At 40.7% G+C, this 15,118-nt stretch overlaps 1 protein-coding gene across 1 annotated transcript; it reads left to right on the top strand.

Annotated features, from left to right (window-relative positions):
- The first annotated feature begins 9,809 nt into the window (after window positions 1–9,809).
- LOC126696084 (uncharacterized) lies at window positions 9,810–10,697 on the top strand. The gene has a single exon (XM_050392864.1). It carries the CDS (start codon window positions 9,810–9,812, stop codon window positions 10,695–10,697), a length of 888 nt encoding a protein of 295 aa, XP_050248821.1.
- The last annotated feature ends 4,421 nt before the right edge of the window (window positions 10,698–15,118 follow it).

Genomic DNA, 15,118 nt, shown 5'->3' with positions numbered 1-15,118 from the left:
TTCTGACTTAGTATTGAATGCTGATTGGCCTTGGCTTATAGGATTAAAGCATGCTTTAGACTAATGATTTTGGTTATGCTGCTGCTAGAATGAGAGCTCCCTAGGGCAAATTGTATCACTCCAAGCCAGGTGTCAACCTTGGAGCCTTTGCTGGGAACTCTGCTGGGATCCCCTTGGTGCCCTCCAAACCACATTTCCCTAAATTTCCCCATTTAGGGTTCATGTGCTTGGTCCATGAACCAATGAATATAGGTTTTTAGTATGAAAATGAATTGATTTCAAGTTGTTTCAGGAGCTTTAATGGCCTGGTCATGGATGCTCCTAGTTCTTAACCAGATGGGTTAGAGAAGAAAGAAGTGACAGCTGGCTGAAACTTCCCAGCTTTCTGTCACATCACCTTCAGCTTTATGTCACATGAGAAATGATGGAATTTCTGCTTGTGAAGGAAGGGTTTAACCTCTGATGGACACGTGTCCTCTTCTGATCCGATTGGACAAGTTAGGACTTGATGGGAATGGGCTCCAACTGTTTAGTTGTGCTGAAATTTAGCTGGTCAGCTCACGTGATCTCTAGCTGCTGGGATTTGTGTGTGAGCTGGGCTGGCCCAGCTAGGCTTTGTAGTTAGGCTTCCTTGGGCTTGGTTATCCCTACAAAATGAATAGTTTTGCCATGGGTGATCTTTTATAAATCTTGTAAGAGAGGTATTTCTTGAGGGATGAGTAATTATATTTCCCATGAGTAGGGGATTTAGTATATGTAAAACAAGTGTCAAAATAATATTTGAGTTTTGTAAATATGTACCAAAATAACATTTGGGCTTTATGAAATAGTTGCCAAAATAATATTTGGGTTTTGTAAAATAGGTGCCGAATTAGTATTTGGGCTTTGTAAAATAGTGCCAAATTAGCATTTGGACTTTGTAAAATAGGTGCCAAATTATTATTTGGACTTTGTAAAATAGTGCCAAATTAATATTTAGGCTTTGTAAAATAAGTGCCAAATTAGTATTTGGGCTTTGTAGAATTTTGTAAAAAATATTGCCGTGTAGCAACGGGCTTTTAGGAAGTGCCGTATCGTAACAGGTTTTAGAATTGCCGTATCGTAACGGGCTTTAGAGATGATGTATCGTAACGAGCTTTAAAGATGCCGTGTCGTAACAGGTTTAAGAGTGCTATATCGTAACGGGCTTTAGAGATGCAGTGTCATAACAGGCTTTAGAGATGCCGTATCGTAACGAGCTTTAGAGATGTTGTGTTGTAATGAGTTTTAGAGATGCCGTGTCGTAACGAGCTTTAGAGTGCCGTATTGTAACGGGCTTTAGAGATACCGTATCGTAACGGCCTTTGGAGTGGATTTTGTTGGGCTTTTTGGATTTTCCCACAAGATAAATGCTTTTGGGCTTTTTATAGAGATGGTATAATTTTGTGGCTTAATATGGTAGCAATATGGTGAGTAATTTTGTGAAAACTCAAGTAGGATAATATGTGGGATATAATGGGTAATATTTGTGAGAGGGCCCAAGGAAATTTATGGGGCTTATGTATGGAATATTTATGAAAGCCCAATAACATGGAGAATATTTGGGTAATATATATATATATAGAGAGAGAATATTTGTGGGCTCAAAATAATTTATGGGTCTGTGTGGATATTTTTTTGAGTGGGCTAATGAAATTAAGGCTCGAAAATTTGTACCTCAATAGAGAGTTAGTCTTCTGACTTCTCACGCACTGTAGAATATCTTGTCCCTTCTTTACGAGGGTGTTGTTAGTCTCCTTGGAATAACAAGATTATTCCTTGGCTAGTGGTTTTTTTTTAGGGGTCCAAGGAAACAAGAGTGTTGTTTTTTGCCTTTCCTCTGTCCTATGAAGGATCTCGCACAAAATTGGAGTCGTCTAACTTTGTCTGAAAGGGAAGGCCTGAGGTGATGCCTTACGAATGAAAAGAGCTCCTTGGATTTTTCCATAGCGGCTAAGTTTCTTACAAAGCGAGCCTTAAATGTTGATGTTTGTTGAGGAATCTTTTTTCGCCCCACATGGCACTACTTCATTGGTAACCCATGCCAAATCAACATATTATTGATTTTTTGAGTAAATCTCTTTAAAGCCCAAAATATGCTTATATCTCATGGATTGGCCTCACATGGCCCATAAAATCCTTACTTCAAGAGGTGGATTCATGGTCCATATTTCCTCTTCATCAATTGGGATCATAACCCCATGACATCATCAACATCAACATATGGATTGGGCTCAAGCAATGAATCAAAGTTCATGGCCTATATTAATATTACCTCTCTTACACTCATGGCAAGCGACTTCTTCAACAAAAACCCATGTTTACGCAAAATGACAACAAAACCCAAGGTACGTCATCTCATCTTTGGCTTATGATCTAAGCTCATAAGTCTCTTTGGGGAAACTTTGGGAGTCGTGGTCTGGAGGGCCAAGAGGTATGTTCAGTAAAGCTCTAGCGATTTAAAGTTGATAAAAGAAACATGTTACTTGGCGTGTCTTCTCCAACTTCATGTACTCTAATGAGTCCATGTGTAGCGGGTAATATATGGTAAGCATCTTTTATCACATAGCACTTAAGATGATAAAACTCCCCATTGCTCTTTTCCTAAAACTTAATATTCATCATATGACAAACACTCAAAAACTCTAGCCATCTAAATGCTAAACAAATAACTATTTCTTTTATCTCCAGCTGTTGCTATGCAAATTTAGAAACCTAATTCTATTATTCTACATAAATCTTATTACTACTTTCAGCTAAAATCTAACTCAAACACATGGCCTAATTTGATTGGCTATCTTTAATCTCCAAACATATAAAATATTCATGATATCTCTAATACCTAACTGCTATCTGCCACAATCAGACCAAATATTCCTCTGCCAGCTGCTAGAACAAAGCATTAAATGCTTTTCTTGCTCACCAAGATTAAGTTACAACACAATGAGACCTTAACTAGATCTCTAAAGCTTCATTAAATATCAATCAATCATTCTATTACTTACTAAAAATGTAGAATCTTGGACCAAAAATACAAACACCCCAAAAAGGAAACATTTCCAGCAGTGTGTTCAACACTTGACACGTGGCTGAAACTGATATCATCAGCCATTTAATACTGAAATCCCAGCAGCCTGACATTTGACCTCATCTGCTTCTGCCCCAAGAAACAACTGTCTTATGACAACCGTGACAGCTATGACAACTTTTTTAGAACAGCTGTGACAGTTGACCCAGTAGCCTTAACATTACTAATTCTCCTTATTTGGCTAAGAACTAAAACCAACTAAAGAAACTATCTTTTTCTTGCTAAAATACTTTCCTTTTTTGCTACTTTTTCCTCCAGCAGCTATTTCCCAAAACAGCAATAACATCTTAAAGCTAAACATACCGTTTTTGGTCAAATCTTAGGATGGATTTTCTGAAGATTCATTGCTGATTGGGACAAATTTCGGCTGAGATTATTTACTAAAATACTCCCTTAAACTCAGCTATAAATAGAACCCCTCGTCAACACACCAAAAGGGGGGGACTAATAGAGAAGAATAATTCTCTCATAAACTTCTCTATTCTCTCTCCTTCTAATAATCTTCTTAAGCACTTAATGAAGGTCTGAGTTTCTGAGTTTTAGTTTCCAAATTAGGAACTAAACTCTTCAGCCCTTAGCTCATAACTACCCTTCATAAGCCTTCATACATCCTCCAGCAGAAAATCCTAGCACCATTACTCTCTTATACTCATTCTCTCACTTTCCATATCCTGAAAATACATTTATCTTGCTGCCCATATCTCTAAACATCTCTTTCTACACTTCTCTTACACAATCTCGTACACATTTACTACATTATTACATTTAACACACTAAAACTCTTCTAAACTCCACTCTCATACTCTCTCACTCAGAAATTCTACTATTTTGCTACCCATAAACACTTCTCAATACTCTTCTCCACCTCTCTTACAAAAGCCCTTCTTATGGAAGGCACAAACCTGAATGTTCAAATAGTGTATAAAACACCTTGAACGTTTAGACCCCCAATTTACAAATTACCAATTCAAGCTTAATATCAAACAATATATGTGCGGAAAATGAACATAAGCTTATAACAGAATTGATAAATAATCTAAACCAAATAAAATCACATCCATAGCAGAAATTAAAAGGCAAAGATTAAGGGAAGAGAGATGCAAACACAAGGACAACACAACGATGTGTTATCGAAGAGGAAACTGAAGCCCTCGACATAAAACCTCTCCGCCACCCTCCAAGCGGTAAATAATCCACTAAAGAATGAAGTTGGGATACATGAACAATAGAAGACCCTCCAAGCTTCTTACTCCAATGAGGTTACGCTGAACTTTTGTCTTCTTTAGCTTATCGAATTCCACTATAACCCATAACATCAACCAATATCAATTAGTCCATTCCTAACTGCTTCCCAAGCACCAAATAGCCTTCTCACATATATGGGTATGGTGAGAAAATGTTTTGACTAATGTACCTCTCAAGGATGTAACAATAGAGAGGGTAAGAGTTAAGGAATTTGAAGAGTCACTATGTAAAGATTGTGGATGAGTCAATCTTGTTTTCTCTAGGGTTTCTCTCTCAAAATTCTCTCTAAAAGCTCTTAATATTTCGTGGGTATAAGGGGTATTTATACTGGAGTGAGAAAGGAATGCGAAGAGTCAGTTTTTCCATAACAGAGTGGACTGGCGACTTGGCCTCGCGACTTGACTGAGTCGCGAGTTCAAGCCGTGAGCTAACTGAATGGCCAGTCTGGACTTTTTGTCTTGTAGTGTTACAGCTGGCATGACGATTCAGCTTCTCTGCATGCTTCACTCGTATGCATCTTCCGGTGGCTTACCACCCGCGAGATCCAGCCGCGAGTCCCTGCTTCACTGCACAGTCTTGAGCATTTCTTCACAATCTCTCACACACTACCCTTACATGATTCCCACCTAAATACAAGGTTACTAATTGCTAAATTACAAGCAAATTTGGCACGAAATAAAGCCAACAAGATGGTTGATTAAAGTCAACCTTACAAAACCTATGTTACAAAATCCCTTTCCATGAAGGCAATACTATTCATAGCTCCACAATATCTAAAAGAGCATTATCAAAAGGGGAAACTCATTTAAGTGCATGATAAGAGGGGCAAGCTTAACCAGCCTCTACACATAGCTGGACATACTCTCTACCCCTTCAATTGCACCTATTTTTCCCCTTCAAGCTTGAAGTTATCATGGCAAGCTGCCTCTCCACTGTTAGAGTCATTCTATTGGAATCCTATCAACTCACAGATACTATACAGCTGGAGTTACAAACCATACAAAGATAAGTGACTCTGCTTCCATATCTTTAAATTTACATCATTGAGTACATGATTACTTCACCTTTAAATACATATTACTTTATTTTAACTACTATTATGACTACTAATCAAAGCTATTGTATCAAACGCATATTATATATTTATTTAACCATTATCACGATTCTTAGACTTTGGCTTTAATGGTTTTGTAGGCTTAAAAGTATGCCGATAGCCATTGGACCACGTGGCCCAATGTTGAGTTCGGGATGCAACTCCCCAAACCCAACCCTCCAGCGGACAACACATGGCCGAGCACCAAAAAAAGGCCCCCAAACAATGTTTTTGCCCGAACCTTTACTCTTTTATGGAGAGCTTGCAATGGCTTCAATATCCAAAATTTGGGAGATCATAAAATCCTTTTCAACTTTGGTAATAAGCCTAATGTTGACAGAATTCTTCAGAATGAGCTTTGGTGTTTTGATAAACATTTAGTCGTGATGTAGTGTTATGAAAAAGATGTACCAATAGCCATTGGACCACGTGGCCCAATGTTGAGTTCTAGATGTAACTCCCCAAACACAACTCGAGCCTAGTAAGGTCACCCCTCCAACAGACAACACATGGCCGAGCACCAAAAAAAGGCCCTCGAACAATGTTCTTACCCGAACCTTTACTCCTCTGTGGAGAGCTTGCAATGGCTTCAAGATCCAAAATTTAGGAGATTATAAAATCCTTTTCAACTTTAGTAATAAGCCTAATGTTGATAGAATTCTTTAGAATGAGCTTTGGTGTTTTGATAAACATTTAGTCATGATGCAGCGTTACGAAAAAGATGTACCAATACAAGATCTTATGTTCGATATGACTCATTTTTGGGTTCAAATTCATGGTATTCCCTTACGGTAATGACAATGGAAGCTGCTAAGAAAATTTGTGTTGTCGTGGGGGATGTCATTCGACCTTTAGAGCCTAAGGAGTTTAATGGTGGTGCTTTTCTACGGATGAAGGTGTTGATTGACTTGTCACTCCCGTTATGTCATATACATCTTATCTTTTTAAATAACGATAAGCAAACTTGGATAACATTCAAGTATGAATGATTATTGAATTTGTGCTATTGGTGTGGTCACCTCACGCATGCCGATAGGGACTACGATTTTTGGATTAACAGTGAGGGCACCTTACAACTTGAGCAAAGGCAATTCGGACCTCACCTTCGAGCACCTGTGTTCGTGCCTTCGAGAAAGAGCGCGCTCAATGTTCTAGGATTCTACTCTGCCAAAAAGAATTTGATACCCTCTGCTCCAACTTTTGATCACGGGAATAAATTTGTAACGGTGAACCATGATGGTGCCGCTATTCCAACTCACCCAACATCTCTTCCCACCATGCCGGAGCAATTAATACAACAGAGTAGTTAGCAAGGAATTGATACGGCCATTTCAGAAAGGTCTGCTTTTAATAAGGTCTGATTTTTAATTCCCTTATTGATACGATTTCTGAAGACACATTTAGCATTAATTTCAGTTTTAGTGGGTGTGTCACTCTATTAGGATATGTGCCCTTTAAATCCTATTGTATGATGCCATGTATGACATTATGTTATGATTAATAAAGTTGTTTTATTTTTATCTAAAATAATGGTAACATGAATATTTGGACATTATCATATAGTCCATGAGATGCATACTATGTGATTTATGTGATTTAGTCATAGAAGATATAAATCACAAGTTCTTTGTAAACTCAGAATTTTAGTTCGTAGTCGATGATAAAATTGGGTATTTCATCTACGAAGACTATAACATATCAACTAAGATGATTTATCTTGATCATGGAAGTTGAGACTTCTAGTTGATATGTTGATATGTTTTAAGTGTTAAGACATATTGAACTGGACCGCTGTGAGATTTATTATTCTACTAACGACTGTCAAATGAATAATAAATCTCATGACCTCTATTTACATCAACTCTTAATCCTAATAGAATAATGAACCTAATCATGAAGTATAAGTTGTTTTGATATATCAGGAGTGAGATCTAAAGTCATGATCAAAACCTCAGTATGTTGGGCAGCCACATTTAATGTTGAAGGAACATATATTCTCAAGACGAAATTCATAATCTCTTAACAGAGATATAAAATATTCCATTGAGATAAGTTTAAGGGGTTTGGTTATTCAGAATGTTAGGCCTAACTACTTTAGTAAGAAGTTGCTAAAGTATATATTTATGAAATTGAATTTCATAAATATATTATGAATAACTTAAAGGATTAAACTGGGTACTCAATGATTAAAATGTAGTAATCTTCAAAGTGACGGTCAATATTCATAACTTTATTTTACTACGAATATTTTAATGAAGTGATTGAATGTATAATAAAGTGTTGGGATATAATTTATTAATAAAGCCTAGAGTACAATTATATTTATATTGTGGTATTAAATATAATTAATGGTAATTTTAGGCTTGTCAAGAGTTGACAGAAAAGCCCAAAACCCATTGGAGCTAGTGTCTTATTTGTCCATTTTGGTCCCACTTCAAGCCACATACTAAAACCCAATTGGAATGGCCCAAAAGGCTAGCCCAATTAGATAATTAGTTATATATAAGGAGAGAAACATACAAAATTTATATAACATATAATTAGTTATGGAAATGGTATATGTGAGTGTACCATACGTGAACACATCTCCCTTGAACACATATGTGAAAATTGATTGATAGACCACACTTCTTAGGCAAAAGTGGAATTGGAGTGAAGATTAAAAGTGTTCCCAAGTACTTCTAATCATTTGTTTTGAATTTCACCACACCAAGGTACGCTCTCTTGTTCTTAAATTTTGAAATTTACATAGTACATATTATCAATAGGGAATGAAGTAGATTCGTTAATTTTCCGTTGTATGTGTTTTATATGCGATACAAACCATGTTTTTCCAACACACTCATCCAGCTGTGTTGGAAAAACATGGTTTGTTGATTTCATACAGGTAAGGAACTTGTTGATTTCATACAGGCTAAAGATCCATCTGCCGTATTTTAGTCGAAACTATGGTAGATGAAAGAAGGCTAGAGAAAATACAACGCAATATTGAATTTGATCACCGATGGGTAGTACTAAGAGAAGGCAGAAGTGGTGGTTTGGTCCTTTTTTGGAAATCTTACATTAATTTGAAGATTGAAGGATCTAATAAATATTACATCAATGCAACCTGTGGGGTCATAAAGCCCAGTGACATACATCCACCTTTTGTACTGGGCTTAAGGCCTATGCCGAGATCCAGAATCGTGTATGAAGAAAACAGTGGTAATCATTACGATCCAGAAAACCGTGCCGAGGACAACGCTGTCCTCGGCTAGCAAAAGCCGAGGTAGAAGAAAATTGATTTATCGGCAAAGACAATCTTCCAAAGCACCTCAAGGAAAAAGATAGGTACAGAAAGTAAGCACACTGGAGCATGGCGGTAGAGCAATTTCAAGAAAAGCTACTACCTCCACATTAAATGCTCCACAACTAACACTCTGGTCGCATTAATGTGGAAATGATACCTGAGCAGTAGCTTTTCAGACTCACAGCTACTACCTAAGAGCTTTGGGAGGAGGTTGATGTGACAAAGACCAACAACATCAGATCCGACCTGCACGTGTACGGTGAAGATGAGGAAGGAAAGTAGTATATAAGGAAGAAGGAGCCCTGAGGAAAGGGATCGGATTTTTGACTAGAAGACACAATGTAGTGATCTGAACTAAGTTGAAGCTCAAGAAATATATAAGTTGAAGCTCCTCGGACTAGTGCCGAGGACTAAATTGCTTGCTTAAGTCCATATTTGTTTTACTTGTTCATCCTTTAAATCATCTCCAACTGTTGTTACACTCATTAAAACCTAGTTCTTCCATCCACTCTCTACAAATTTATTGTATTGGGTTTGCTGGGCTTGAATTCACTTATCCCTTAGGAAAGTGCCCAAACCCAGTCCCTACAATTGGCGCCGTCTGTGGAAAAGAACTTGTGTGTTAGTGAGTACAACGATTAAACATGGTAGGATCAGGTCCACACCAAGAAAACCCATGCCAAGCAGATCCCCAACAAACAGAACCTGTAGGATCGCAGCGACAGAGTAATTTTCCTGACCCTGAACAAAATCGAGAAAATGAAAGGAATCGAGAGGGGAGTGTGCATACCACCCAGACGAGCAAAAGCCATTCCCAAGTGGGCAGTCACATATCCCAGAGACAAAACAACAACCAAGCGATGCAGCAGGAGATAGATGACTTGAAAAAGAAACTGTGCCATGCACAGCGGAGGCGATCTCCTTCCGATTCTGACATATCCTCTAATGATGAAGAGGACGGCAATTACAGGCAGAGATCAAGAACTTCTCCAAGCGAGACATTCTCTTATGAAGACGAGCACCATCATAGATGAAAACAAAAGGGCTTATCTAGTAGGGGTCTGGGTAATGATGTCATGAGTAAGGCTCTGGATCAGATCTCTAAGTCACCCTTCATGTGCAGTATAGAAGGGGCTAGGCTACCTCAGTGGTTCCATCAGCCTATGTTCACCATTTATAATGGTCAAGCGGACCCCGTAGAGCATGTGAGCCAGTTTAATCAAAGAATGACTGTCCACTCCAAGAATGAAGCTTTGACGTGCAAGGTTTTCCCGTCCAGCCTAGGACCTGTAGCGATGAGGTGGTTCAATGGCTTGAAGATGAACTTCATAGATTCCTATAAGCAGCTCACCCAAGTCTTTAGCTCTCGCTTCATTACGAACAGCAGGGCTCCTTGGCCTCTGAGCTCATTGTTGTCATTATCCATGTGTGAGGGAGAAACTCTGAAAGTATACTCGGACAGATATTGGGAAATGTACAATGAGATGGATGGCAATTTTGATGATGTTGCCATCAGCACTTTTAAAAGCGGTCTCCTAACTGAGCATGGCTTGAGAAAATCCTTGACTAGCAAGCCTGTCATCAGTGTACGTCAACTTATGGACCAGATTGACAAATACAAACGGGTGGAAGAGGACCAGCTGCAAGGGGAAGGAAAGGAGAAGGTTATCCCACAAAGGAGGAGTGATTTTAGGTTAGACCGATACAACAATAACCGTTCGAGGAGAGATTTCGCAGGGCAATCTGGATCAACCAATACGCAAACGGTTAACGTCGTATTCAGAGAACCAGTACATCAAGTTTTAGAGAAAATCAAGAATGAACCATTCTTCAAGTGGCTGAATAAGATGGCTGGAGACTCCATGAAGCGCAATCGGAGTCTGTATTGTCAATACCACCAAGACCACGGACATACTACAGAAAACTGCAGGAACCTTTGGAACTACCTTGATCAACTGGTCTAAGAAGGGAAACTAAGGCATCTCTTGCATCCTTCCAGTGGCCATCAAGGCCAGGTAAACTAGGAGCCCCGGGGAGACACTTCCTTAAGACCACCCATAGGAACGATAAGAGTAATCTTTGTCGCTTCGGGGAGGACGGGCTCATGCCCTACTAGGGTGATGTCTGTAGGTTGGCTACCCACCGATAACTCTGGCCCAGAACCAAAAAGACCCAAAGTGTATCCTCATCCGGTCTTGGGTTTCTCCGAGGAAGACAAAATTGGAACCATCCAACTCCATGATGACACATTGGTAATCACTTTTCGGATTGGGGGTTACGACGTAAAAAGGGGTAATGGTAGATAGTGGTAGTGGGGCCGAGATCATGTACCCTGATCTCTATAAGAGGCTGAAGCTGAGACCGGAAGACTTAACGTCCTACAGCTCCCCCTTGCTAACTTTTGATGGGAAGATGGTCATGCCAAAGGGCCAGATTAGACTACCTGTGCAAACCGGCTTGGAGATAGTGGAGGCTAACTTCATTGTAGTGGATACTTACTCCCCTTACACTGCCATCGTGGCCAGACCTTGGCTTCATACCCTAGGAGCCGTTGCCTCCACCCTACATCAGAAGGTGAAGTTCCCTTCCAAAGGCCGGGTCCTGGAAATTCGAGGTTGCCAGGCTATGGCGAGAGAATGTCTGGTGGCTGCCATCTCACATCAGCCCAAAGCAGAGTCCTCGGCCCGTGTTGAAGAAAGCTTATAGCAATCAACGACCTCGGCATTGCCTATTAATGCACCAGCCAAGGAAGCAAAATGTGAGGATTTAGAAAAGGTGATCATTGGCGATGACCCAGAGAGGTTCTTCCAAGTAGGATCTCAACTACCCCTTCGGGAAAAGGAGGGATTGATAGGGTTCCTTAGAGAAAATGTTGATGTGTTCACATGGGATGCCTATGATGCCCCAGGAATTGATCCGAACTTCATTTGCCACCACTTAAATGTAAATCCATTAGCCACTCCCAAAAAACAACCACCTTGGCGCCCATCCAAGGAGCACGCTAACACTATCAGGGACGAGGTGAGAAAGCTCAAACAAGCAGGGGCTATCAAGGAGGTGTTCTACCCTGAGTGGTTGGCTAACACTGTGTTTGTAAAAAAGAAGAGTGGGAAGTGGCGAGTTTGTGTGGACTTCACAGACTTAAACAAGGCGTGCCCAAAAAACCTGTTCCCCATGCTTCAGATAGACCAGTTAGTGGATGCAACTGTAGGCCACCCTCGGATGAGCTTCTTAGATGCCTTTCAAGGCTATCATCAAATACCACTAGCCCTGGATGATCGAGAAAAAACGGCATTCGTGACTCCTATTGGAAATTACCACTACAAAGTGATGCCTTTTGGTTTGAAGAATGTGGGGTCTACCTATCAAAGGATGATGACTAGAATGTTTGAGCCACAGTTGGGCAAGAGTATTGAAGTCTACATAGGCGACATGGTGGTAAAGAGCAAAGTGGTGTCCGAGTACGTAGGAGACCTCGGAGTCATTTTTGACATCTTAAGGAAACACAAACTGCATCTCAATACCTCTAAGTGCTCATTTGGTGTCGAGTCTAGCAAATTTTTGGGCTATATGGTAACTCATAAGGGAATTGAGGTAAGCCCAGATCAGATCAAAGCAATTCACAATCTGCAGCCTCCTCGAAATCCCAAAGAAGTCTAGAGACTCACTAGAATGATTGCAGCCTTGAAACGGTTTATTTTCAGATCTGCGGATAGGTGCCAGCCATTTTACCTCCTGATGAATCAATGGAAAGGATTTGAATGGTCCGAGGATTGTGCTTTAGCCTTCCAGCAACTTAAGGAATACCTATCCCGGCCACCCATCGTGTCCAGCCCTGAGGCCGACGAGGTTTTGTTCGCCTACATCGCGGTGGCCCCTCATGCTGTAAGTTTGGTGTTGATACGAATTGATGGTGGCATACAACGGCCAGTCTATTATGTGAGTAAATCATTACATGAGGCCGAGGTGCGCTATTTACCATTGGAGAGGCAATTTTGGCAGTAGTGCATGCCACGCGAAAACTCCCTCATTACTTCCAAGCACATACAGTTGTTGTTCTAACTCAGCTTCCACTTAAGTCTGTACTCTGAGGCGCCGATTACACAGGAAGAATTGCTATGTGAAGCACAATTCTAAGAGCTTTCGATATCAAATACATGCCCTGGGCCTCCGTCAAATGCTAGGTCCTCGTTGATTTAATAGCCGAATTTGCCGAACCCACGATAGAAATAAGGGTAGGGAGTAAAACATGGATGAAAAATCGGTTGACACAATTTCCATGCAAGGACCCTCAAGCTGGAAAATGTACGTTGATGGCGCAGCTAACCAAAGGGGGTTCAGAAAGGGGGTTCAGAGTGGGGCTAGTTCTAATATTCCCTGAGAAGATTACCATAGAGAAATCATTAAGAATAGGATTCTTAGCCACAAACAACGAAGCTAAATATGAGGCTTTATTGCAAGGAATGGTCATGGTACAGAAAATAGGGTGAAAGGCTGTGGAAGTGTTCTCGGACTCAAGACTGGTTGTGGGCCAAGTGAAGGGCAAGCTAGAAGCTAGAGATGTGAGAATGCAAGAGTACTTGAGTCAGGTCAGGCGCTTGCAATCGGATTTTGAATTCTTCAACTTGTCACATGTCTCTAGGAATGGAAACACACACGCAGATTCATTGGCCACTCTTGCCACCTCCTCAGCACAGGGTTTACCTCGAGTCATCCTTATGGAGGACTTGTGCAAAGTAGATGGAATCAAGCAGGACGTGGTTCGGATCCATCAAATCAGAGTGGGTCCGAGCTGGATGGATCCTATAGTGAGCTTTCTTAAAGATGACACACTACCTGAAGAGAAATCAGAAGCTGAGAAAGTGCGAAGAAAAGCTCCTCGGTTCTGGCTATCCGAGGATCACAAATTGTACAAGCGCTCCTATTCTGGACCATATTTGTTATGTATACATCCCGAAGCATCAGAATTGCTGCTCGAGGAATTGCATGAAGGAATTTGTGGGAGTCACACAAAAGGAAGATCTCTGTCCCATAGAGCCATCACTCAAGGATATTGGTGGCCAGGTATGCAAAAGGAAGCTCAAGAATACGTCAAGAAGTGTGATCAATGCCAGAGATTTGCTCTGAACATCCACCAACCAGGAGGGGTCCTCAATCCTCTCTCCAGTCCGTGGCCGTTTGCTCAGTGGGGCTTGGATATTGTAGGCTCTTTCCCCAAAGTAGCAGGAAATAGGAGATACCTACTAGTCGGCACAGACTATTTCACCAAATGGGTCGAAGCCAAGCCCCTGGCCAACATCAGGGATGTAGATGCTAAGAATTTTATCTGAAAGAATATCGTCACTCGATTTGGGGTCCCTCATCTCAGACAACAGCCTTCAGTTTGATAGTAAGGCCTTCAGGAGATACTGTTGTGACCTGGGAATTACAAACGGGTATTCCACTCCAGCCTACCCCCAAGGAAATGGACAGGCCGAGGCCGTTGATAAGGTCATAGTCAATGGGCTGAAAAGAGATTGGATGATGTAAAGGGAAGATGGGTGGAAGAACTGCCATACGTCCTATAGACATATCAGACTACACCACGTCGGTCAACAGGAGAGACTCCCTTTTCCATGACTTATGGGGCTGAGGCTGTCATCTCCCTAGAAACAAGCTTCCCAACATTAAGAACGAGTAGTTTCACTTCGCGCAACAACGATGAACTGTTAGGGAAAAGTTTGGACTTAATTGAAGAGAGAAGAGAAAAGGCAATGATCCAACTAGCCTATTACCACCAGAAACTCAAGCAAGGGTATGATGCCAATGTGAAGCTACGACCATTAGCACCAGGGGATTAGGTGCTGAGAAAAGTTTTGGGTAATGCCAAGAACTCGGTCTGGGAAAAGCTGGGGCCTAACTGGAAAGGACCATATCGCATCACTTCAGTAGCAGGAATAGGTGCATATCATTTAGAAGACTTAGATGAGAAAGCTGTACCCCGCCCATGGAATGTAAATAAACTAAGAATGTATTATTATTAATGAAAGCAGTTTTGTTTGCACTCTGATTTATTACTGATAACTTTTGGTAATTATTTAAGTATTAGACAGAACCAAGGTCTTTCATGGCTCCTCGAACCACAAACCTTAGGGAAACTAATAACTTTTGGCGACTATTTAAGTATTAGACAGAACCAAGGTCTTGAATGGCTCCTCGGACCACAAACCTTGGGGAAACTAATAACTTTTGACAACTATTTAAGTATTAGATAGAACCAAGGTCTTGCATGGCTCCTCGGACCACAAACCTTGGGGAAACTAATAACTTTTGGCGACCATCTAAGTGTTAAATAGAACCAAGGCATTGCAGGGATCCTCGGACCACAAGCCTTGAGGAAATTAAC

Source organism: Quercus robur, chromosome 8, assembly GCF_932294415.1.
Source record: "Quercus robur chromosome 8, dhQueRobu3.1, whole genome shotgun sequence".
NCBI lineage: Eukaryota > Viridiplantae > Streptophyta > Magnoliopsida > Fagales > Fagaceae > Quercus > Quercus robur.
Note: the sequence above shows the minus strand (reverse complement) of the source record. Positions and strands in the feature narration are given on the sequence as shown.

Coding starts and splice junctions, on each gene's coding strand:
- LOC126696084 (XM_050392864.1), top strand. CDS start 9,810: ATGAGTAAGGCTCTGGATCAGATCTCTAAGTCACCCTTCATGTGCAGT.